Below are 26,860 nucleotides of genomic sequence, written 5' to 3' on the forward strand. Positions count from 1 at the left end.
ATAACTTTTATGTTTCACAGACAAAAGAAAGATCCTTATCAAACTGTCGACTGGCTTTCTTTGCATGGACTAAAAGTAAACACCTTGACATGTGTCAAAGTTATAATTATTTTCTAATTATACTGATAATTATAAACTAATTATAGTTTTATTCTTTACTTTTTGATAAAATCATCCCATACATACTTTTTAATACACTCCCATACATTTTATTACTCTCTTTTCCCACTGTGTATGTTTTACTCCAGCAGCATATGTAGAGTGTGATAGGGAGGGGCTTGGATATGTGGGTGTGGCCTGAATTTTTTGAGTGACAGGCAGACAGTCAGCGTGAGAGGGGAGGTGCAGAGAGTGAGGGGCGGTCTCTACCTCGTGAGCTGCTGCAGCGTGTGAGGAGTGTGTCAGTGTGTCGGAGACCTGCAGTGTGGAAGGGTTAGTGAGTTACACACACACACACACACACACAAACTTGCCCACTCAGCACACATGCATGCACAGCAAAACACAACAGCGGCACGGGACGCCGCCGGACTCACTGGAAAATGAATCTAATGAAGGGAAGGACAATCAGCCCGCAGCATGGTAAGTAAAGACAGAGTTGGAGTTTTAGAGGTGCTAATGGCTTTACCTTACGGGGGTTGAGCTGGGGGAGGGGTGGAATAGAGGGGGTACTGTGACTGTTTTACTGAGTTTTACAGTAGTGCTTGATTGACTGAATGAATATCAACACTGAGGGACTGTGTATACCACAAGGGTTTTGCTAATTGGGAATATGTTTATAGTGTTATAAGTTGCTGGTTGTCAGTGTTACACGTGAACAAGACTTATAGTCAGTGTGTGATCTTAATGAATAGGTGGTAAGAGTGTGTGTTGGCGGTCTGTACTGTCCTTGACACAGGTAATGCAGCAGACAGGAGTGAAACTGTGGATTCAGCACGAACACGCTTCACTGAGAGCTGACTGTGTGCTGTTGTTTTCTCTAGGTTTCATAGAGCGGTTTGAATGTGTCGCTGTGTGACCTCTCCATGACTATTGGGGTCTTCCATATGTGTGTGTGTGTGCTCAGGCCTGTCACGCCAGCTGTTCTGTGCGTTACACTCGTCTCCTTTACATCTCAGCGAGCCTATAAAGAGGTCAAACATGCTGAGAGGAAGGAAAGTGTGTATGTGTGTGTACAATGCTCTTGGCCTTTCATTCTCTTAGCCTTCAAGGTGATGTGTTTTATCTGAAATCCATCTCCGTTGGGTTTGAAAACACACTGACATGTGTGGATTCAATTTAGCCTCATCCTCTGTGTTTGGTTTTTGCCGGGTTGATATTGAAAATGGGCCCAGGAGGAAAGAATGGAAAGCGTGGCAAAATGAAGTGTTTAGAGTGGAAGTACATTGTTATTAGTATGCTCATGTGCTCATTCATCAATCCAAACCACAATTACGCTCCGAGCAGGTTGCGCTCTGCTACATCTGCTTGCTGAACCACAAACATTCGTAGTTGTAGCTCTTTCCGAGGTACTTCCTCTGACCTGGCGTGTGTCTTCTCCAAGAGCGCTGCTGGGCTTGTCCTGTGAGCAATCGCTCTGTCCTTATAATTGAGTGCGTCGGGTACAATTTACAAATTTAATCTAAACATCCACTCCCCCAAACTGCATATGGTTCAGTTTTTCAGGAAACAGTGCAGCTCTAGCTCAGTGATCTGTAGCTTACAATAGCTGTAGAGCTAACTGGAAACAAATGCGTTTAAAAGCAGAATAGCCTCCCGCTCATCCATTCAAGTCCACCGCTGCTTGTCAAGATGTCAGAACCTTAAATCAGGCTCATTTATTGTGTCCTTCGCTGAGTTTTTTGTGTCTCTAGGCTATTTAGCAGTAAGGCCAAATTAATTTGGCACACCTCGCTGTATGGAACTTTGCCCAAGGGTCACTGGGTTATCTAGAAGCCATGTTTGAAGAGCAGGTTTACTCAGATGCCTTAGAGAGGTCTGAGGTTTGTCTGTATCTGTTTGCAGGTATAGATGACTGTTCTTGAGCCTGCTCTGATGTGTTAAACTTTAACCCTTCAGATTTCAGCTGCGTGCTTCACGGATTTCATGACTCTTGAGTAAAGAATTTCACCGCTCTTTTCTTCAGGAGCTTCATGAGAAAAACAGCTGCAGGGTTTTTGATGAATAGGGAGTCTCAGCAGTAATAACAAACACCTTGTCTGCAGTATTTAAGGTATAGGGAAGTGGGCCTGCATTTTGCTAGTGGGCTGATATATCTGATATGTGTGTGTCTGGAGGTTTACCTAACTTCAGGTAATTTATTAAATCAATAAAATAAAACAAAACCTGAAATGTTCAATTTTAAATGTCATTGCAATGTGAAGGCATTGCAAGGTTTTAGTAGTTCTTAATCCATTATCATTAAAAATGATTCCTTGAATTTACTAAATCTTTTTAAGTGGTTGTAAACAATTTATTTGGGCTAAATTTAAACCAACAAATTAAGTTGAACATTACTAAATTAAATTTGTTTGTTTAAATTCAACCCGTAAAAATTGTTTGGTAACACTTTATAATAACTACAAACTACGAATCATTTATTAGGCATTAGCATATAGTGAATTCATTATCTGTTAAGCATTTACTCTACATTAATAAGTGTAAGCAGTTTATAACTGCAGTTACAAATGCTCTATTCTTGACTCATATAGCACGTGTATAATGTGCTTAATAATTGTACTTTCATCATTTGTGACTGATTGATTTTTCATTGCTAAATTAAGTATTGATTTATTGGTATTACAAACCAGTTATATTTAAGAGTAGTTAGTGGATTTCAGAATCATTCAGAATGAGTTAAATGAATAATAAACTATTGATATCAACGTTTATACACTCAAAAGATATTTTTTTACCTGTTCAAACTACTTAATTAAAATAAGTTGAAACAACACAATTCTTGAGATTTCACCGGTTTCTATGCCCCTGTATTCAGGCATAAAGTAATAGTTACTATGTATGTTAATAAATGCTTTATTAATACAACTTCATGCAGTTTTGTGACTTAATTTAGTAATGAAAAATGAATCATTAAAGAACGTATGAAAACACAATTATTAAGCACATAATGCATGTTCTTATAAGTCAACAATAGAGCATTTGTAGCTGCAGTTATAAACTGCTTACTAACATTAATGTAGAGTTAATGCTTAACAGGTAATGAATTCACTATTGCCTAATGCTTAACAAATGGTTCATCGGGTGTAGATATTATAAAGGGTTACCAATTGTTTGCAACAGTTTTGCAGAAATATTTTTTTTCAGTGTACAGTGTCACATGATACTTCTGAAATTTTACATTTTGCTTGTTTGGTAAGCGTTAAAAAGGATATATCATTTAATATATTATTAATACATATATAATTATATAAAAAGGAGTAGAATGCATTAAAGATAACCTGTGTTGTTGCCGAGTTAGATTTCTTTACTACTAAATAGAAGTGTACAGTAGAAGTCTATGGCTGTCCTTAATTTATAAAACAGAAGGTGTATGTTTGTGTGACAACAGGAGTGCAGATCTCATTGTTGGCTGCACTTTATGTTGTTGTGGTAGTGGAATGCTCATGATTCTTCTCCTGATCAGAGCTGTTCAATACAGAGTATAGAACTCTTTCCCACTTTCTCTTGATGTCCATCTGTTTCTTCCTGTCTGTACTGCTGGATATGAATGGTTCACAGAAGATCTCACCACTGAAGTGAACCACATGCCATGTTAGTTAAGCTCTCAGAAAGTAACATTTGGATATATTGAGGTCCATGCTAAACCTGCCTAACATGTATGGCTGGAAAGTTCATTATTGTCAACTTTGCTTTGAATAATTTTGTGTGTGAATATTAACAGATGTTAACAGTGTAGGAGAGAATCATTTATTAATGTCAAAGTGATGTATAGGATTCAAGGCAGTGTTCAGAGATATTGACTAAAGGCCTTCAGGGTTAATTTTGTCCTACAGGCTTGTAAATCACTGTCCACTGGTCAACTTTGGAAGAACCTCTGCATACAGATGCAACTCAAGACATGTGGAGTTGTGAGAAAGAGCTATGCAATACCTTTTCTTTTGTGTACGCTATAGTACCCACACTGATAACTGTGGAATATGGGATCAAGCATTGACTTGTTTGCTTTGAAGCTTTAAGCTAATCATCTGTCATTTTCATGCCATTCATTCATTTATTCATTCATTCATTCATTCATTCACAATCTGTTGTTATAATCGAAACACAGACTGCTTTGAATTGTAGTGTCAAAGCACTTTTGTAACTTCACTTTTAGAGAGTTGTAATGTCAGTAGCTGGATAGATATTGTCTCACTATACTGTAGATGATTCCACAACATACAATTTTACATAAAGCATATATTTTGAACTCACCTATGCTGTGAAAAACCCTAATGTACTTTCTAAATTAGACTAAAGTCAGTAGGGCTAATATATCGTTAAACCCAAATGACTTTTTTATTTTTTATTGCTTGTGTACAACATAAAAATGTCTCACAAACTGTGGATTACACACCAGCATATTTGGATCAGTAATAACAGCAAAAAGCAAAGCATGATGAAAAAAGGAAAGATTAAGTTAATGATTTTTGATGGAAAAAAACCTGAAACTTTCTAAATGTTTTGGGTGAACTTACTGTGAAAACAACTTTTTAATGTAAGAATCATACTTTTAAAAGACTTGAAACCCTCTGTTGGATTTAAGAGCACTTTAGATGATGCATTGTAAAAGTAGACAATGAATACTCAAACTGGATAAGAATGCATAATGTATCAGTGTACTGCTATGGATTTTGTTTGGGTGGCTCTTGTTGCTTCAAGAATGCTGTCACACCCTTTGGGTCTCTCGTCTTTATGTAGTAATCCCAAAACACTAAGCAGGAAAGAAAAGCATTTTGTGTGGCCTATTTGAGGGGGAAATGAATGATCCATTTGTGTAGGAAAAGACTAAAAGAATGACCATAAATATCAACACGCGCACACATTTGAGTGACAAGATTTCTTGTTTAGGTGAATTCCCACAGCCTTTCTACCATGTGGTAAGGCCAGAAATGTTCAAGTGAGTGGACCTTGGAATAGGGTGGACCTCAGTGCCTACGCGTATAAGTGTATAATAACTAGATTCTTATATCTTATAATATAGTAATTAATTAATGATGTGTGAGCTGACTGTTTTGAGTTTCCAACACTCATTATGCTAAAAGTGAGCAAAAATGTGTCCCAAATCATTCACTTAATGCCTATTAAAACCAAACCTTAAGACATAAAAACAAAAATTAAGATTTTTTTATTCAGTCTTGATTTTTTTCAGAACTGATTTTGATATTGAATTTGTATGTTCATTATTAAAATAGAAACAAGAACAAAAATGTATGACAGTGTACCTGAACTATATGTTATCACAAGCTGTGGTAAAAGAAATTACATGTATTAGCACATTCAAACAATTGTTTATTTAAACTCAATATAGGCTCATTCTGAAAACGTAGCCCTATAAACATTTCTGGAGAGCGCAAATTATGTAGCCAGAGCTACGTATGGCTGCATTTTATCTTTAAAAGGAACGCTACGGACCGATATGACGTTGTTCCTTTTCCCGCTTACCAGCTGACTGCTTACCTCTGTATGGACAGCTTTTCCGCTGTTACCAGTTGTCCAGTAGCTCACCTCTTATGTCGGCGGACTTGAGATGCAGATCAACGCTGATCAATAAACACTATTTTGCATTTTTAAAACACTATTGGTTGGGTTTATGGAAGGGTTGGTCAGTCAGTAAGACGACAGCGGCCTCTGGTGGATTTACGTGAGAACATCAGGCACGAATAGTACTTGCGAGAGTAATTTGAGATCTGAAAGAGTGTACACAGCGCCCTCTGGTGGATTCACAAAAACAGCAAAAAAATGTAGCTCCTGGGACTTATTTGGCTCTCTCCAAAAATGTATATAGGGGTACGTAATCAGAATCAGTCTGGGTTGTTTAAAGTAGACTGTATAACTTTTGAAATATGAATTAAAAACTGAAATTATCCTGCATAAACACCTGCAGAGAAAAGTTAATAGGCTGAAAATAGCTAATTTATTTTTTGCCATATAGACCAGGAATCTCATAAACACTGACCTGCTCTGCCTATCAGTATGATTTTATTTCATACTGAAAATTTAAATGTGATTAATGGCTGAGCTTTATAATATTATCATACCTCTCTCACTGTTCTCATTATTTTACTTATAATGCCCTTTTTTTGCCAGAAAATCTGGAGAGCGATTGTCTTCATTCTCAGAGCATCAGTCAAATCAAGCAAAAAACTAAAGTGGTAAAATCCGGAGCAATAGTTTGTGCAATGGAGGGGAATATCAAATTTTGTATAAAGGGTGCTGTTAATTGACAATACATTAATAATTCGCCTTATCACATTTGTTACATGTTTTCTATACAAAACTTTTCTGCTTTCCCATAATAAAAACATTTTTGTCTGGGTGGACCAGCCTTCAGTCTTAGTGGGCCAGTGCCACCCTGAGTGTTATGTAGCCACTGCCTTTTAGACATTGTGACCTATTTTATCCTGTGCCAAAAGAGCTGTGTCTAAAATTACCCATTACACAAGCTGGTCCTTATGGCTGTTTCAGACAAAAAGTTGTGATAGTTACCATTAAACTTAAACTTACTCAAACCACAGGCCTGTTAGTTAACACGAAAACATAGTCACCCTCAGAAGCACTCATTCAGGTTCAGTTGAAGTCTTCATTTAATGGATAGGTAACTGAAGGTTCTTGAATGGCTGTGATCACGTGATCTTCTGAATTGTGTTTATCGTCACAGTTGGTGCCCACTGCTTGTGCCAAAGTGAAACATAGGGAACACCCCTCCACACACACAAATTTATGTAACCCCTTCCACATGACCTTACTCTGTCACATCCTGCTGATTTCAGCCCCAGACAGTGTCGCCACACAATCCAGCTTTCAGCCAATGGAGTCTCACTTCACAATAGAAGAGACGAGGACTCAATCCATCAGTGGCAGAGGGCCAAAAGTCAACGTTTTTTTGTGTTTGGCTCATGAATAGGCTTTGATCTAAGTGCAGGCGCTCTGAAGTTGTACACCGTTCTGGAGATTAACCCCAAAGACCCAGGATTTTGAGTTGTGTATTTGACTGATTATGTGCCAGTGGGTTTAGATGGAGTCCCATCTACAGGTTTGGATTTCAGGGAAAGACTGATTAAAATTAGATGGGATTATTTTGAGGAGACACTTGAGGCTAAGAGCTGCTGGCCCCTGTAAGTCTGGTCTCCGTATGTGTTTGATTCAGATGAACGTGTATCGGTTGGCAACTGCCACTCAGCCCTAATCCATATTCTCTCATTCATAGCAGAAGTAAGTAGAGACATGACTTTGCCTGAGAATTAATTGGGTTGCTAATGGATTATTTCTGTGTGTAAACGATGGAAGATATAAAAGAGATGTAATATTAATTTTGCATCTTGTCAGACTTTTTTTACAAATATGTTGCAAAAAGGGGGGCTCAAAATAACCAATTAACCATTACCTGAAAGGGTGCCGTTTTAACCGGTTAATGGTATCAGTTAAACAATAAAAAATTTTAAATGTATATATTTTTAAGTTTGGCTGCATAAGGGACCAATTATAGCGAACTCGCTTTTTACTAACAGCCACAAGTGTTTTGCGTGTCTCACGTTTTTGCTGTTGCACGCTGTGTGCTCGCAGTTGAAATAAAAGCCAACCCTGAGCAGAAAAACCATGTTACGTCAGTCACATCTTTTTATTTTTTTATTTTTTAGGCGTTTTCACCTTTATTTGACAGGACAGTAGAGAGAACTGACAGGAAAGTGTGGGAAGCAGAGAGAGGGGAAGGATTGGCATAGGACCTCAAGGCGGGAATCGAACTCGGGTCGCCGTGAACACCGGAGTGCGCGTGTCTGTGCACTTTCCACTATGCCATTGGCACAGACAGTCACATCTTTTTCATTGTCCAATCAAATGAAAGCAGAGGCGGGGTTTCCGTTTGGTGAGAGCAGTGTTTGTGTTGTCAAGATGACTATGGAGAACATTTAAAGATAGAGAAGAGACTAGTGGTTGCTGTTTCAAGTTGTCCAGAGCTGTATGACTTTACAAATCTTGAATATCACAGTGATATTAAATATTATAATTATGACAACATCGACAGCAACACTCACGTACAATACCCAGCTGATTCAGTTGTTTACTAGTGACATAAAAAAAAGAGAACTGCGCTTCTTTTTTTCTTGTCTGCTACAAAAGGCACTGTGGTGCGCCTCACGTTTTTGGAATGGAAAAGCATGTTCGGTGTGATCGGTCACACAAAACTGAGACTTTCATTTTACAGCTTATAAAACATGTATGCAAATGAATGCAAAATCATATGTAAACAACAAAATTGTTATAGGATATAGTAGCCTATACTTTATAAAAAAAATCAACATGAGCCTTGTCTTTTATCCCATACAGTGCTTGCACATGAACCACTAGTGAGAAAGGAAATAAAAGCACACAAACTCTTTAAGGTAAAACCAGATACTCAAGATATAATCTTTAATGACTTGTATTAAAATGTTGACTGAGGCTTTTGATATAAGAATTAGAGCGGAGCGTTAATTAAATGCTTAGGCCTATTTTTTTATGGAGCGATGGATTTGCGGTAGCCTGCTATTTTTACTTGCGGAAAAAAAAACATATGATGGGGGAAAAAACTGCTTATGCCAATTCTTAAAAAGGATTCAGTCCATCTTTTCATTTTGTAATCTAAATTTGTCATTTAAGTGAAAAATATCTAGGGCAGGCCTATTTATTTTACTCTTTTTATTTAGTTTATTCTTTTTCTATGCTGTTGGAAACACTACAGGTGTGTAAAGATATTCTGTTGTGGTTCTGTTGTTAATATGTTCGCATGTTAAAATAAATCAGTATTTTAAAATACAATATTTAATGTGTCAGACACAAAATAGACACGTCAGTTATTTAAAAAATAAAATGTAATATTAATCTGACCAGTTAACCGTTAATATTCGGTTAACGAGCGGCGGTTGTCGGTTATCAAAATTACCCGAAATGAGCATCCCTAGTTACAAAAAAATGTAGAATTCACCCAAAAACTTGAATCCAAGATGTAGTAGACTTTATTCTTCTCTTCTGTTCTGTTCTGATCTGAAGATTTTAACTGAAAGCATGATCCTTGAAGGAGCCACTTGTTTCATTTAGTTTCTTTTGACTCTCGAAGTACTGGTTTGCATTGATTTGGATTTTATGAATCACCTAGACCACAATTTCGGCAAAAAAAATTATTCATATTAAAATTTGCAGTATATTTTTTGTAAATGCAGATTTTGCGTGCCATATGTTCCTTTTTTTAAATGTAATGTGTCGTCAAAAAAATCATAACTTTAATCTTTCAGTGAATACTTGAAAGTTTTCAAGTTTTTCCCATTCTTACTTTTTCAGAAATCTGTGATGCTTGAATCTACATCACATCGGTTTCTGTTTTTATTCTCTGGTGTTAGAAAGTTAAGACAAACAGGAACATGCAAACATCCATTGGTCACACTCTACAAACCATTCAAGAATGACTGTAGGCCCCAAATGATGCTAATGATGCTCATTTGATTGTTTTAAGTAGACAACTGTAGATAGACAGGGCCTCTTATGGGTCTTGGCTTCAGGCTCACTGTTTACTGCCAGCGCAGTGGCAGAGTTAATCAGAATGCTGGCCTGACGCCTCTAGGTCAGCATGTGGCCTGTCTGAAGACTTCCACTCTTCAAGCATTCAGAGAACTCTGATATGACACTCTATACTGCTGTCATCATCCGAGGGACGTTCATCAATACTGCTGTAAAGCCACACAACAAAATTAAGAATCCGGGTTTGTTCACATTAGACAGGCTTTGATTAAATTAAGAGGATCTCTCTTTTTATGTTGTTAATTGAAGCTGCTAAAGGAAGGGGGTAGCTCTGCTTCCAGTTGAAAACCCAGGTCAGATATATAAATGTAGCACAAAATTAAATGTATATAAACAAACCAAAAACTAGGCAAAATGTGAACATAAATTGGACTGAATGCTCAAAAATCCCTTTTGTTGTTGTGATTTTGCTTGCTACAGTTTAAACACAATCCAGGCATCAGAATAAAATCTTTGTTTGTCATTACTTCATCATTACTTCATTTGTCTAGATTTTCATTATACTGGGACTTCTTTTTAGAAGTTTGAATTGCATGATCAGTAAGAATATTTACTTATTTTTGGTAAGGTTGGGACTTGTGAAGTGAAGGTCTGAATGCAAATCTATTAAATGTATAATTTTTTTCTAGTATGTTTTCTGGTATAATTTTCCAATATCATTGGTCTAATGTCCATATTTGTCCATAATAAACATCAAATCTTCTCTAACCGGTGTATAGCGTTTAACATTTAGGCTGACTAAATTATTTGTAGATAGAAACTTATCGCAGGTCATCTACTGTAAATCATTTTTTAAAATGCACATGGGGAAGGTTTATTGATGTTTCTGAGGGCTGTTTGAACAGTTATGACTTGTGTGAGCATCAGGTTTGATTCCCTGTGGAATGTCAGACAGCTCTCATTTTCTGCCTCACTCACCTCAGGAATGTGATGAGCTCTGTTTTAGCATTTAGCACAATTTCTTTCCTCATATTTTACTTGCGCTGTCTGTGTTTTTTATAATTTATAATTTAATTGATGCTTAACTCAAAATTGCTGTTTTTTCATTCTTTAATCACACTATGATCACTCTAAATCTGTATGAATTCAGTCAGAGCAGTCTAAAAAAATAAAACACAGTAACTGTTTGAAACAGTAAATGAAGACACACTGTCAGGTAAACGGTAATGGAATATACAGTTAAAGTCAGAATTATTAGCCCCCCTGAATTATTAGCCCCCCTGTTTATTTTTTTCCCCAATTTCTGTTTAACGGAGAGAAGATTTTCTCAACACATTTCTAAACATAATAGTTTTAATAACTCATTTCTAATAACTGATTTATTTTATCTTTGCCATGATGACAGTAAATAATATTTGACTAGATATTTTTCAAGACACTTCTATACAGCTTAAAGTGACATTTAAAGGCTTAACTAGGTGAATTAGGGTAACTAGGCAGGTTAGGGTAATTAGGCAAGTTATTGTATAATGATGGTTTGTTCTGTAGACTATTGGGAAAAAATGCTTAAAGGGGCTAATAATTTTGACCTTAAAATGGTTTTTAAAAAATGAAACTGCTTTTATTCTAACCGAAATAAGATTTTCTCCAGAAGAAAAAATATTATCAGACAAACTGTGAACATTTCCTTGCTCTGTTAAACTTCATTTGTGTTTTTAAATATTTTAAAAAGAAACTGTCCCTTTAATGTAACTCTTTAATAAAGTATCTTGCCAAAATACCAATCCTGTCAACACATTTGTAAAAGAAACATTGCTGACAGCCGTACTTGTTCCATATTTAGGCCTGCTCGGATCTATGAAGTCTTTTCCTGTTCTCTCAAGTAAAAATGGTCTCTCCAGGGATCCATTTCATTGGAAAATTGTCTATCTATGTACCATTATTTTAGCCAGCCGTTGGATAAATATTTCCTGAATGTGTTTTTCTACTGGTGAGCTATACGAGCACTGGATTCCAGGTAGATCTGACCTAGTGATCTGTGAGTGAGTTCAGCAGCAGTGGACAATCATTTGATGTGCTGACTGAAAAGTGTCATGGTTCAACAGCTGCTTCACCTCCTCAGGAAGTTGGTAGATGCTAGATGTCCAAATGTCCGGAACCTTATTCTTATCAGTCTGCTGATAACGAAGTAGAAAAATGTCTATTTTGGGGGTTGGGGTGGAGAGAAAGAAAGAGGGTTATATGCCTCTTTTGTGTTCATAATTCCCCATTGACGTACCACCACCACATTGTATGCTGCCAAAGTTTCCACACTCTAACCCTCTGTGCCACCCTCATACACAATAGCCTGGTCACCTGATCAGCTGGGACAGGATAAACACTGGAAATGGAAATATTTGCCCACTCTTTTGGGTAGCTTACCTCTCTCGTTCTGTCACTCTTTTCTCTTTTACTGTCTAATAGACAGCTGGTTGATTCTGTCACTTGTGCTGGGTGAAAGGTCAAGTCTGCCCTACCATACGTCGTCTCTTGAAGTCAGAGTGTGTGTGTGTGTGTTTAAGAGCATGTGCACATATTGGACTGCACCTCTTATTGCTTTACACATCTGTTAAAGCTCAGCCACAATTTACAAAAAAATGCATTTCAAAGAACAAAGTCTCCTTTATTCTTCTGACTTAAATTGAGCCACATTTCTAATAGATTATCTTATCTCTCTAGTTATGATATTCTATGTTTGACTTCTTTGTCAGATGCAAGTCTGGACATATTACATTCCTGTCATCTCTCAAACCACTATGCTAGTTTCTTTATACTGTATGCAAGGATAATATTTTTGTTTAAATACTTTAAAACTAAAACGATAATTCATCGTTTAAAAATTTAATATTGCAAAATATACCAAAAATGTCAAAATTGGACTAACAGACATTGCTCGGCTATAATAACTACAGCTAGTTGTGCACTGACTTTGAAAGATGGAAGTGACATGACATTTTTAATCGTTCAGATTTTCATTTATGAGCAGCACCGTGGCTGAGTGGTTATCACTGACGCCTCACAGCAAGAAGGTCGCTGATTCGAGTCCTGGCTGGGTCAGTTGGCATTTCTGTGTGGATTTTGCATGTTCATGTGAGTTTCCTGCGGGTGCTCCGGTTTCCCCCACAGTCCAAACACATGCGCTATAGGTGGAATGAATAAACTAAATTAGCCATAGTGTATGTGTGTGCATGTGAGTGTGTATGGGTATTTCCCAGTACTGGGTTGCAGTTGGAAAGGCATCCGCTGCGTAAAACATATGCTGGATAAGTTGGTGGTTCATTCCACTGTGGCGACCCTTGATAAATAAAGGGACTAAGCCGAAGGAAAATGAATGAGTGAATGATTTTCAGTTACACATTGTATCACCTCTACTTTGAAAGCAGACGAAGACTATATAATGGCTTGTTTCTACTAACTGGTACAGTATGGTACAGTACGGGTCACTTTTATCAGGAAATATAGCCCACAGTCAGAGCAGACCTCTCATCTGTATCTTTAATTTTCACCAACATTTCTAACCTCTTGTTAGAGAATAATTCCATCATTCCGAGTTCATGATAGTCCAAAAGGTGATGATAATAGTTAAACATGGCAGTTTGTTCATGTTTGCTGAAAAAATAATGTGCTCCTTTTTCCCGGCTTTTGCTTTGTTTTTTCGTGCTTCACTCTCACCTTTGTCAATTGCTGAGAGGATCGGGTTTCAAAAGCACGTCAATAATCAAGAGCACGTTATTATCATCAACTCAAGAAGTTTGTTATTTCAAATATAGACGCGACACGCGAGCGCAAGCAAGAAAGCGAAACCGCTCACGCTTCAGACTGGCTCGTAAAAAACTACGGGGCACAGGGTAAAATCTGCTCTTCTTCTTGGCTTTGTGGCTGTGCATCAAGACGACAAGGCTCGTTTATGCCCGGGTCGACCATGGCTCATTATTATATGTATATATAATTACGCTGTAATCTCTCGGCTGTGTATTTAAAACATGGCGGTTCCTTTGTTTTCCTTCTGGCTTGTTGCGTGAGCGAATGACGTATCTCTGTAAACCAATAGCGTTCGGCTGCGCGTCTAGCTCCGCCTTTGCTAGCCTTTCTCGTGTTTGGTACCGAAGGGTGCCGAAAAGTGGTACGGTATGGTACGGTTCGGTTTGGTACGCTTTTTGACAGTGGAAACGGCCATAAAAGCGGACCGAACCGTACCGCACCACTGCATAACTCAACTATGCAAAACAAAAATAAAACAGCTGTTCCTTGATAGTGTGATGTAAACATTGTTTGCAATGTAAACCTATTCCATTACAATGCTTTTTTCTTAAAATGTTGTTCCCAAAGGGTTAAACAGTCAACCGAGGTATACACTCTTCCCTGGGGACAGATGGAATTGATTTGATTATTCATCAGTAAGAGTGTGACCCAACGAGATGCTTTAAGTAATCTAATATTGTCCAGCCAAAGGCCAAGCTGCCATCTTAAAAGTAGACAGGCTTGATTTAACAAAGCCGTATGTGGTGCACTCTCATGCCATGATTACCATTAGCGAAAAGAGCCCATGCCATAAATAACACTCCTCCTAACAATGAAGACAAGCTACCATTAGACCGTTTGTCACATTCTGGGAAATGGTTCAATTCAGCATGTAAGCCAAGATTTGATATTGTTTTCAAAAAGACAATACAAAGGATCTTTGTGAGCATTTCACATGTGAACCACAGTCTTCCTCTGTCTTTCTAAGACACAATGTATTCAGAGTAATCTGAAAGACTAAAGCACACCGAGCACGCAATAGCCTGATTAACAATGACTGGATGAAGCTGAGCTACAGTCCCGTTTACAAAATTGTGTTACATTTTAAAATAAAATTTACATTTTTTTTTTTTGTTCAAGGTTTTTTTTTTGTTTTGTTTGTTTTGTTTGTACACAGAGCAAAACAAAAACAAAAGACCCTTTCCCAGAACACTAGATTTAGGAACAATATATAATCAAATGTCCATAGAGAAAATATAAGATGAAAATGTGACATGAAAATATGACACTAGTTCCTTTTTTTCTCATATTGTCATGTTGTGTGTGTCCATTTCCATCACAAGAGTTCAAAAAGGTTGCCAGACCTTATAAAATGTCTCAACAGACCCTCTGATAGGCAGTATTTTCTCCAACTTAAGATGAGACATGACTTCTCTTATCCAGTGATTGTGTTGGTGGAAAAGGGTCTTTCCATTAGTCTTCTAGTCAGAACAGAACCAAAGGCTAACATGTTAATTTGTCTTATGTTGAAAGGAGCGTTCTCATGGGCCACCCTGAACAATGCAAGAAATGGTGATTGCTCGACTACCACCCCAAATGCCTCAGAAAAGATCTCTAAAAAACGAATTCAGTACATGTAAAGCTTTGGAGATGGTCTGGAAATGGTTTTGGTCTAGGACATGTTCAGCAGAGTAGCATATGGGATCCATGTCAGCGTTAGTCTTAGAGAGTCTGACTTTTGACCAGTGCAAACGATGAACAATTTTGAATTGTATTACAGTGTGTCTGAGGCATATGAATAATGAGAAAATTCACTGTATTATTTTGTGCCAAATTTCATCTGAGAATGGTTCATATGCTCTTTTTGAGTAAGTCTAAGGATGCTAAATCATGTATGTTGAGTAATTCGTAAATCTGAATTTTTGAATGATTCAACAATTGAGTGTATTAAAGAAATGGAGGGACACAGTGGAAAGTTGCTGGAATTCGAAGCTACAAAGTTCCGAAGTCGCGAGTACCTATAAAGGTGTAATTTGGGAATATCATATTTCTGTACCCACTGTTGAAAAGAAGCAAAGTTTCCATCAATATAAAGATCAGACAGTGAAATCACGCCCTTTCTAGAATATGTTTCAAGTGCTTCATCCATCATTGATGGAGCAAACATGTAGTTTTAACAGTTGGTACAGCCTGAAATAAATCTTTAAGAGAGAAAGAAGAGAGAGAATCTTATTCCAGATTTTAGTTAGTGATTTACCTTTTAAGATGTTTTATCCCTGTAATGGCAAAGTTGAATTTGCAGCAGTAATTACTCATTACATTATATTATGATATTGCCAACTTTTGAATGTATTTTGAATCATATTCTTTGAATTGTACCAAAAGTAACTTAAGAAGATGCTAAAAAATGGATTCTGTGTGGGCCTGCTTATGAGAGCTCATGTAATGAAAAACAAGTCTAACCCCAAACACTCAGAAAACCACAGAATATCCCTCTGACAAAGTGTGGTAAGCGCACTTACACAAGCTCATAAGGCACACTGTTTATCCTGTAGACATGACAACGGAGCTTTGTAGAATGATACCATTGTAGGTCCAAATCTCTCAAACTTGTCTTACTAATGCCTGAGAGAAAAGACCAAGAAGAGTGATAAAAAGGGGTGAGCGGCTTGTGTGGCCATTCAGATCAGGAGGAAATTAAGCTGTCTGCTTCAGACTAACAGTAAATCCTTCTTCTTTCAAAGACTGGGCCCTTCTAGGGTCTCCCATTCAGCTCACAGACACAGAAGAAAAAGCTTGAGCTGTAGTTTCTTACCTTTAAAAGGTAAAAGTGAAGAAAGAATGTAGAACATCTGACTTTATTTTGGAAGTATTTGCCTTTTTTTCGCTATTTGAGACAGGATGGGTGCATTTGATTTTTTCCTGGTTCAACACACTATAAACACAGTGAGACTCGTGACTGAGCATTAGTCATGACTAGTATTTGAAGCCACAGCCTCCTCCAATCAACATCTTTCTCTCATGCTGTGCCACTGTTTGGTGGAGTTTAGCTGGAGTGACAGCTCTTAGAAAAGTGATATTGCTTTTCCTGACGTTGATGGGTGGTGTGTGTTACTGTGCGGGTTTAAATGGCCAGCTCAATGTTGTTATACATTATTCAGTTCAAGGAGTCGGCAGGATTTTTGCGGGCCTCGAGAGAGCTTTTTCCCAAGCATCAGAGCCTGCTTTATGAGTGATGCCTTCATGGCACCTCTGTTGAAGATGTTTAGGAGGAAAACCCCTCAGTTTCTCTGCTTTTGAAGGCTCTCCTGCTGCCAGATTTTGAAAAATACCTTCACCGATCTGAAATAACAATGGACATATTGGTTTGGCACTCCTAGGTTCTCTAGGCTAGGCACTGCTTTTTTTATTTGGACTTTTGTTGAATCTGAACATTCACATCACAAGCCCATAAAGATACCAAAACCTGGAATTCATTTACTCTTGAAAAGGGCCGTAAAAATGTTTTCTGTACAAGAAGTAGCTCTTATATCTGATATATGGCTGATGTTGATGAAGAACACTCAAGCATGCAGATGCTGTTTAGATCTGATAAACATCATTTGAATGTCACAGTGTGTGAGTGTTTTTTTGTGGAGAAGAAACCTGGAGACAGAAAAAATAGGTTTGTTTTCTTTTAATTCCAGATACAGATCAAAATTATCATAGCTAGAAGATGAGCTGAGGAACGAGGACACTTTCATCCTGTTATTTCAGATGGTTGAGATATGAGTGTATTTGAATGAGTTCCCAGACTGACTGAGTTACAGCACTGATAGGCACCAGTATGGCACATCCTAAGTGAAGACACACAAACACACATTTACTTGTACATGTACGTGAACATACCAGTAATTCTCTTTGTCTGAGAAAATATTGAAACGCTCCATTGATTTAGCTCATAAGTACCTTACAAGTATTTTTTATTTATTTTTTGAAAAACATTATATATAATTTTGTACAGTTAAATGTGTTTTTTGTTTAGCACTTTTCCCAATACTTTTTTTTTTCAAAAAAGTTAAGGTGCTGTGTATAGCAGTGGTACCTAAAGTGTGGGTCGGGACTATCCGAGGGTTCACAAGACAATGAGTCGGGTCGCTTGGTGATTTCCAAAAAATCTAATTTATTTTTATTAAACTAATAGAATTACCATATTTTAACGATAACCTACAGAAGTTAAAAAATAGTAGTTAATAGTTTAAAAAAACAACTTGTAAAAAAAAAAATACCATCAACCTTTCAATTATTTTTTCCATTGGATTGCAACCCCTGGGCTGATTACTTATATCAAAGACACAGCAATAGAGTCAGATGCAGCAGGTTGATTTTATGGCAGCAGATTAAACCTTCTGAGACCTTTACGGCACTCACGTATATTAAAAATAAAGGCCACGACTGAATATGGAGGATATTTTAGAGTGACGTTCTCCAAAATTAAATGAACAAAAGACATGAGCCTACAGTATTGATGTGTGTGCGCTGTTGCATGCAAGGTTTGTATATTTATATAATCACCTCAAATGATATTGGTTCGCGAGTCACTGGCTTTGTTATTTTGGGGGTCGCAGGCTGAAAAGTTTGGGTACCCCTGGTGTATAGGGTGGAAACTACAGCTATGAAGCTATTGTACTTTCGAAAAGGTGATATCTATGAATATAATATTTCAGTGAAGTGATCTTATCATTACAATCATTAAGAGCATGAGTAATGGAATAGTTCATTCAAAACTAAAAATGTACGCACCCTCATACCACATTCCATACCTTTTATGAGTTTCTTTTTTCTGTTGAACATATTTTGAAAATATTTCGAAGAATGTTAGAAACCGGTAAGCATTGACTTCTATGGTAAGAAAAAGTTATATTATGGAAGTCAATAGTTACAGGTTTCCAACGTTTTTCAAAATAACTTCTTTTGCTTTTAACAGAAGAAAGAAACAAAAACAGGTTTGTGAATGGAGAGTAAATGATGACAACATTTTCAGTTTTGGGTGAACTATTAAGACAGGGGTGCCCAAACTCAGTCCTGGAAGGCCGGTGTCCTGCAAAGTTTAGTTCCAACCCCAATCAGATACACCTAGGCTAGCTAATCAAACTATTCTAGGCTTTTTAGAAACATCCTTACAGGTGTGTTAGGGCTAGTTGGAGCTAAAATCTACAGGAGTATGTGTTGTCCTTGAAGTCTCTGGAAGTCAGACAAGACCCACAAGTTGACATTGACAACTTTTTATTTTATATAAAACTAATTATGCATAGAGTAGACTAAGGAAATGTTTATAATTAATAAATACTTGTATTTACTTTCAGAGACAGCATTTCAAAAAGTACACCCAAATAGATGTTTGTTCAGACTACAGTTTTGATTACAGATTAAATGCCTGGTCACATTACAGTTTTGCATTTAAAATATGTACAAACAAACCCTTTTCATAGTTAGTTTGGAAGATGCAATGCCCCAGTTAACATGCTTCTCCAATTTAGTCTGTTGATTATAATGAGAAAATGATTATGTGTTTATCTTTGCTGGACTCTATCAACCATTAAATATGAGGGCTGGGTGTTTACAGTTTTTGTTTTATGTAGCCTGACTTTTGACATTCAACAAAAAAATCTTTTTGTCCATTAGAATGCCATTTTATTCCCAAAACCCCTCCAAAAATGTAACAGAATTTTTGTTGCCTTTGACCATGTCCTTATAATCTCTTGTGACTGTCGGTCCTCATCCCCATGTTGGAAAGCTTTCTGGTACTTTGTTGTAATGTTTTGTGTGCATGAAGGTTTTTCTCAGTCCTCCTACACCTCTAATCGCTCATCCTCTGTTTAATGCTGGTGGAATTACAATATTTACCCAAAGTGCACCTGTGCGTCTGCTTAGCTCTCAGCTGTACTGTGTTGTTTTTCAGTTCATTCTTTCCCATGCTCTTTATCTTTCTTTCTCTCAACATAAACATATTCACTTCAACCATTGCGTTGGTTTCCATATCTGTACCATCTTACCTCAGATTCGAATCTGCTCTTGTGTACGCACACAAACATACATGCACAGGTAATTACACACAGACGATTCTCTGAGGCAGTCTGTGAATGTCTCATGCATATCTTTTGGGTGACATGCCTCAGCCACCTGATATGCTAGATAGATTTCTTTAGCTATACAGTAAGTGGTACTGTAAGTAGTACATAAAGAGAAATCTGGTAGGGTACAGCTGTATTTAGGGCAGTTTTGTAGTTTATTAATGGCATTTTTCAGCATTTGGATTAAAAATAATAGATAAATTCAGTACCTCTTACGTGATTTACAAAAAATAGGAAATGACATTAAAATTGAACCACATGGTGAGACCTGTTAAAGTCAGAGTATGTGTTGTGTGTCTTTCTGGAGAATGTGTGACGTCCGTGAACAAGACAGACGCACAAATCATGCCAACCTATAGGAATGTCCTAAATGTTTAACGACTGATTAAACATCATTGTTTTAAACACATATAGGCATAATTAGTAATTGTTAACCAAGGTACATATAGCCTACTTTCTTAACTGTTTGCCTAGTAAAAAAGCAATTGTCTGCACTTTACTCAAGGATGGACAAGAATCAATAAAACTGTATAATAGAAACAAATGAGAAAACATTTACAAGAAGAACATGTAATAATGAGGTGAATGTAAAAATATCTACTTCACAAATAGCAAATGTGTACTTTTTTAACTATGCGAGCGTATTTACGAGCTCTTGCACATTTAATAAATTATTCAGTTCGATTTGGTGAACTAGTTCAACCGGTTCACCTAGAAGATCCAGTTAAAATGAACGATTCGTTCACGATCAGGATCACTAATACAGAAATAAAACGAATTATTGGGCACAAATGTTTTACATTAATACTTTTATGGCTCGGGTCGTATTTAATGCTGCCACCGTGTTGCTGTCATGTCCAGTCATTGTTTTTGTTGCGGGAGCAACAGCCAGGACTGACTGGAGAAGGACCGGCTTGATCTAGCCAATGGCATCAGGATTACAGACTTTGAGGTGCCGTACGGGTCAAACACCTGGCAGCACAAAGTAAATAGATTTCTCTCAGAGCTCTGAAAGGCTTACAGTAGGCTTATGTATTAAATACATTTACGAAGACGAAAATGAAGGACGTTTCTGCTATAATTTTAGTTCGTTTCAGTTAGTTTTGTATGTACACAATACAGTTTGAGTTAGTTCTAGTAATTTTAAAAAACTCATTTTTATTTCAGTTAACGTAAATTATTTTAAATTTTAGTTTTTGTTTTTTCGTTCATTTTCTGAAATAACCTTGATCTGTACCCGCCATTTTTCTTGACTGGTGCCATTTTGTGACTATAATAATTAGTAGATTAATGTTGGCTGCATTCAGCTGTTTTTGTTTCTGTAATCTTTAGTTAAAGAATTGCATATAACAGCTTGGTTCAATGATTGTGGGGATTTATTCTGCGAGAAAAAACTATTAGATGTACTTAATTTCTTGCTTAATCACCAACTGTGAACAAGGTCAACCACCAAGTTGTGACTGGCAGTAGAACAGATCATGCTTATGAAGCGCAAACAGACACAAGTTAGACTAGAGGCCTATTTCTTAAAGTGTGACAGGAGCAGCTGTTATTTTTAGCAGAGCTTTGGTCGCTCCCTGCACTGGTACAAGAGTCAGGTTTCACCAGCAGTTACTGTTCTTCTCTGAACTTCTCTGAGAGAAAGCCTCTTGATGGAAACCACCAGGGAAATTGATCAGCTGCTTACAGGACAAGTGTGGATGCAGCAGAAAAAAAGCTTGGTGTGTTTATTGACGGCTGAGTGATTATTTTTTTTTAAAGTGTATCTTTCATTGTGTCTCTGTAGAACTTGTTATAAAATGTAATGAAGTCGCCAAATAAAATGTCTATAGTTTTTTAGCATAAAATACCTCATGGATCATTTTTTACCATACTGTAAATGCCCCTTTTTTGAGTGTACGCATAAATTTGTTTTCTTTGGGGTTTTTTTTTATGTCAAAAAGGGTTGTTGTTAACAAACCTTGTTGATTGCACCAGTAATATGAATGATTGTGTGCACTCCTATACACTGATCTAATGAACGAACAAGGAATTATAACTAAAATTAATGTTTAGTTTTAGTTTGTTTGTTTTTTTTGCTTCATTTTAGTCTAGCCTCACAAACAACAATATTGAGTTCTTTCCTTACATAGTTGGATTGGAAAATGTACATTCACAGTTTTCAGTCATGTTACTAGTACAGCTGACCTGTAAAGTTTCTGTTTGTGTTCAGTTGTAGGCAAAAAAAAAAAAACATTTTCTGCCCTTATTTTCATTGTCGAAATTAACAGATCTGTTCCCGATCCCTTTCTAAACAAGGGCAGTGGCTTTACAGCATGTTTCTCAGTTTCTCCAGCAACAATCAAAACATTTGGATGCATTTTAATTCCTGATATATGTGTGTTCAAACTCACAGAAACAAAGCGGACACAAAGATTGATGAATGTCAGATGGTTTGTCATGTGAATAATTCAATTCTCTTTAATGTCCACTGCCAAATACACACAGCATAATGTCAAAAACAAACAATAATAAATTGCATGTGTACTAGTTTATTAGATTCGTGAGGCTGCTTCTCTTGACCATACACTACTAATACATCCCAACAATGCATTGTACCATTGGGCATTTAATTTGATTTCAGGATACTGTGCAGTGTACGCTCTTTGAAAATTTAGCAGTACAATCAAGGCATTTGACAGTGTTTAATGGTATAGAAAAAAACTCCCTTTGGACTTTTGTGCTTTTGTAAATCTTTTTCTTAAACTGCAATATTATGACCAAAAGGAAGATGAAAATATAAAAGAATATAGGTTCATTCATTGGTCTGATGGGCAGCATATTGCTTTTAATTCAGCTGGGATTATCTGTAGCCTAACTGAGGTCATCTGGCTTCCTCATTAAGTGTATTAGTAGTAAAAATCCTGTTGTATTTATGTCAGTACTGTTGCTAAGCTAGTTCTTCCTCCTGAGGGTTTGTTGTTTCTCTGCAGGACTCTGAATCTCTGGACAGCTGTATCCAGAGCACGCTGTCCGCTCTCTACCCTCCATTTGAAGCCACTGCGGCCACTGTACTGTGCCAGGTGTTAGATGTGGTCGAGACAACATACCGTGGAGACGGACTGCGATACATCATCGACTTTCTGGTGCCCGCCAAACACATCCTACAGAGCATTCAGCAGGATGCATGCGTGAGTGTTCTTTATTATTAAATATATTATTATCTATTATATTTTATTTTTATTTGTTACTTTTTTAATTAAAAAGTAAATCAAATGTGCTCAATTTTAATATATCATAATAAAAAAACGTTGAAATAAACAAAGTAATACAGCTACAACGAAAACCCTAAATCTAGGCTTATAAAATTCATAGACATGCATTTACAGGCATTCCACAGGATGTGAGTGACACATTTCCCTTTCATTCTTTTCTTCTGTCTTACTCACAGCTTCAGTCATTTAGTCCGTTTGTTTTACTATAAAAGTTATGACCGTATGTGTTCATGCTTACTCTGCCAGTCTCTGGATGTGTTTTGTCATGTCCTTTTCAATATATCATATTTTGATAGCTGAGCCCCCACTCATCATTAGTCATCATGAGGGTGTGTACCTGGAACACACACACATTCACACTCATACACAAACACTGAAACAAAAGGCACAGCAAGCCAGTGGGCCTGATTGTTTTTGTTAGTGCTTCTTGTTTTGGTTATTTGAGAAGAAGCCCCCAGAAGTCCTATTAGTGCTGTAGAGCTCTAAAATCTTTCCCAGAAAGGTCTTTGCTATGGCCCTCACACACAACACAGATACACACACACACACTCACATCCTCAACACAGCTGTCAACACACATGTTCTTTATACTCAACTTCAGCTGCTGGTTCCTTGGTTACAGTTTTCTTTGTGACGCCCCATATGCTACGCGCACAGCATAGAGTACTTGACAAACAGGACAGGAAATTGGACCGAGTTGGACACAGACTCACACTGCAGAAAAGATATCCCATTATAATCGAGCTACAGTGGGCTTTCGTGTAGTCTTCATCGCTGACTGTGCAGCAGCTATACATTATACAATACAAAATTGAAATGAAAGTATTGCATGTATGCGAGCACACAATTTAGAGGAAAAATTTTTGTCTAAAATATACTATACAAAACACATTTAGGGTGGGGAGGTTAATTGAAGGTGATTTTTACGCCCATTTTGCCAGTAAAGCCTGTTCTAGTAAACCTCTAGCATGTGCATGTAGATGGAGCATTAGTACTACACATAGCCACTGATAAGCTGTGCAAAAATTGGTTTAAATATGGAATTCAGTTCAGTTGGTTGATGATGACATTGAGATGATTGTTCTGTGATAATGACAGATGTTTACGTTGGTTCTCAATGAGATATGACTTGTGTAGTAAATGCTGCATGTGAAATTACCACGCATTATGTTTTTACTACAAGCTCATTTCAAATCATAACTTCAGTCGAGTGTTTGAAATAAATTCTAACGTGAGTTGATTCAGTAGTAATTCAGTCGTGTATCTATTAGACATGCTGAGTCAATGAATGCAGTTAAATCTTCTGTTGATTCAGCAACTGACAGCAAGAAGGTCGCTGGTTCGAGTCCCAGCTGGAACAGTTGACATTTCTGTGTGGAGTTTGCATGTTCTCATGGGTTTCCTCTGGGTGCTCTGGTTTCCCCCACAGTCCAAACACATGCAGTATAGGTTGGGCCAGACCAAATCTGCGGATGTATTTTGCTAATTCTGCGGAGATTTTTGGTAAAAATGTGCGGAATTATTTTGGGAGTATCATAACTAAAACCTTAATATGTGAAATAAAAAAATTATATCTTTTTAACTTGTTTAAAATGCAAATCCAATTAGATTCACTTTATTTGGTAAAGAAAGCAAGTCTCTCATATAATATCTCTACTAAAAGACAGAACATATTACTGTACAAACTGTATTGTACATAAATTAGATGAACATTTTTTATATTACTCAATAATATTACTGTAATTAATTTAAAAACTGAATAAATATAGATTTACACACATTTACTCTAGTAAATAAACCGAATTAATGATGGGCTAAAAATCTGTGGAAATCTGCAGAATTCTGCACGCACAGATTCCGTGTGGGCCGTGGTATAGGTGATTTAGGTAAGCTAAATTGTCCGTGGTGTATGTGTGTATGTTCTAGTCCTCCAGGTTGGGGGTTGAGCGTTGGGCTAACAACCCATCTCGTGAAAATTGGATGTTACGAAACACCAACATGGTGCGGATATATATCAACTTTGATATAAACGACCCTGGGAGTAAGTAAGCAGAAGGAAAATGAATCAATCAATCAATCAATCAATCAATGGTGTTTCTGCACAAGAGAGCCCTTTTGCCTTTGGAGATTTACTGCTGATCATGCCATGCCATGTGCATGACAGCCGTAGCTTTGCTTGATCATGTTTGCCATTTTAATTTCAGTTTGTGGCTTCACAAAAAAATAGACTGGTTCAATTTAAGCTTTGTCATTTTATGAAGATGAATTATTTCTTTAATCAGACTGAAATTAAACATTTAACTTGTAAATAAAGTTTTGACTCTTGATGCGTCTGATAACAATGAGGTAGGGCTGGGCGATTAATCAAAAAGTAATTATATATAATCGATTTAATTTTTCCAGGGTCAATTTTTTTTCCTACTTCTCTACTGTGAAGTCACATGACCCCACTCTGTCAAGGTTGATTTATACTTCTGCATCGAACGCACGGATATGGTCTGGCACAGCCTTCGTTAAAATGTAACTACACGTCCCACATTTGCACTACATTGACGATAATTGAAAGCTGCACCAGAGATGCTTTGAGACGGCATATTTTACATAACAATAAAATTATTATTTACATTTAAATATTGTTTACAGACGATGCAAGAACTGCACCGTTTAAAATATTTTTAAAGCATACACTAGAGTTATTTTATGTAGAAGAGATACTGCTTATTTTATACTTTTAATATGAAAAACTGAAAATAATTCATTTGGTTTCCAAAAGTGTAAGTTATTTCTTTTCACTTATAAGAAAAAAAGTGACTGTCGGATTTAGGCAATGTGTGTTTTAATTTCAGTTGTTCAATGTTGATGTTCAATAAATAATCATAGATAGTAGATGGTGTGTGTTTCCTTCAGTTATTTTAAAATCATATACTGTACCCTTCCTTCAAAAATCTCTCACTTGTAATATTTGAGCATATTTACTGTACAAAACTTGTCAGTGAGCTATGAGGGCAAAAAATAAAATAAATAATCGTTCATTAATTGAAATCGAGTTAAAATGTTCAATTAATCAAGATTTTGATTTTAGGCCAAATCGCATAGCCCTACAATGAGGCCACACAAGCACCCATCATCTTTGCTCTGCGCTTTTGCACAAAGGAAAATCAGTGATGTTTCATGCACTGAAAGCCAGCGCCAGGGGAGAGCGGGAATGGTTTCAGTGTGCACCTGGCAAAAGACCCTTTCACAGGACCCCTACTAGTTTATTTATACCCCGTTTTAGTGTCTCTGTTTTTGTAGTTCGTGTGTATGAGTATGGGCATTTCTGCTCTCGTGAACACTGTGGGAAAAGCGGCTGCCTGCTGCACCTGGGGTCAGTGGAGTATCTCCAGGTCTGTCTCTTCCTCCGCATCGGTGGGGGCCACAGCTTGAAGGTGAATGAGGGTATAATAATGGGAAACAGAAGCTTGAACTGAGAGGTCTGTGTATAAAAAGTCCTTTCACCCCTCCTTACCCTCAGCACAAGGACATCCAACCCTCCTTCCTCCCTTGCCCTGCTCTGCCTTTCAAAGGAAACGGGTCATTTTCAGCCGACTGAAGTTAACTTGAGCAGAATATTCATTTCATCACTGGTATATCTGAAAGCACGTTTGCATCAAGTTACAAAGACTTGGTCAGCAATAAAGTCTTTAATATGATTGAATAGGAATAGGAAGCAATATGAATAGGAAGCAATCTGCTGAACTGTGGGGTTGTTTCGGGACTCCAAGGCTCCTTCTTTTCTCATTCTTAGTACGCGTGTGCTGTAGTAAACTCTACAAGCAGAATTCATTTAGGGTACAGAGTGACTGCAGGGCTCTCTCTCTCTTTCTAAAGTAGGGTTGCAATAATGGAGCTTATGTCCAAACTGTCTCAATGAAGCATCCGGATTCAATGAAAAAGAAGTCTTTCATAATCCCTGTTCACTTGATCTTATTATCTGTATTATTCACTGAATTGCATTATTTAAATTGCATTTTAAAGTAAGGC

At 37.1% G+C, this 26,860-nt stretch overlaps 1 protein-coding gene across 3 annotated transcripts in view; it reads left to right on the forward strand.

The window, feature by feature from the left end:
• Window positions 1–416: 416 nt before the first annotated feature.
• Window positions 417–26,860, forward strand: part of plekhg4 (pleckstrin homology domain containing, family G (with RhoGef domain) member 4) — an 89,172-nt gene continuing 62,728 nt past the window's right edge. For all 3 annotated transcript variants that reach the window (XM_056461752.1, XM_056461753.1, XM_056461754.1), the window contains exons 1-2: window positions 417–582; window positions 22,556–22,753. In XM_056461752.1, the coding sequence (XP_056317727.1) occupies window positions 580–582; window positions 22,556–22,753 (201 nt within the window). In that variant the 5' untranslated portion in view covers window positions 417–579. The remainder of the gene's footprint in view (window positions 583–22,555; window positions 22,754–26,860) is intronic.

The sequence above is a fragment of the Danio aesculapii genome, chromosome 7, assembly GCF_903798145.1.
Source record: "Danio aesculapii chromosome 7, fDanAes4.1, whole genome shotgun sequence".
Classification (NCBI taxonomy): Eukaryota; Metazoa; Chordata; class Actinopteri; order Cypriniformes; family Danionidae; genus Danio; species Danio aesculapii.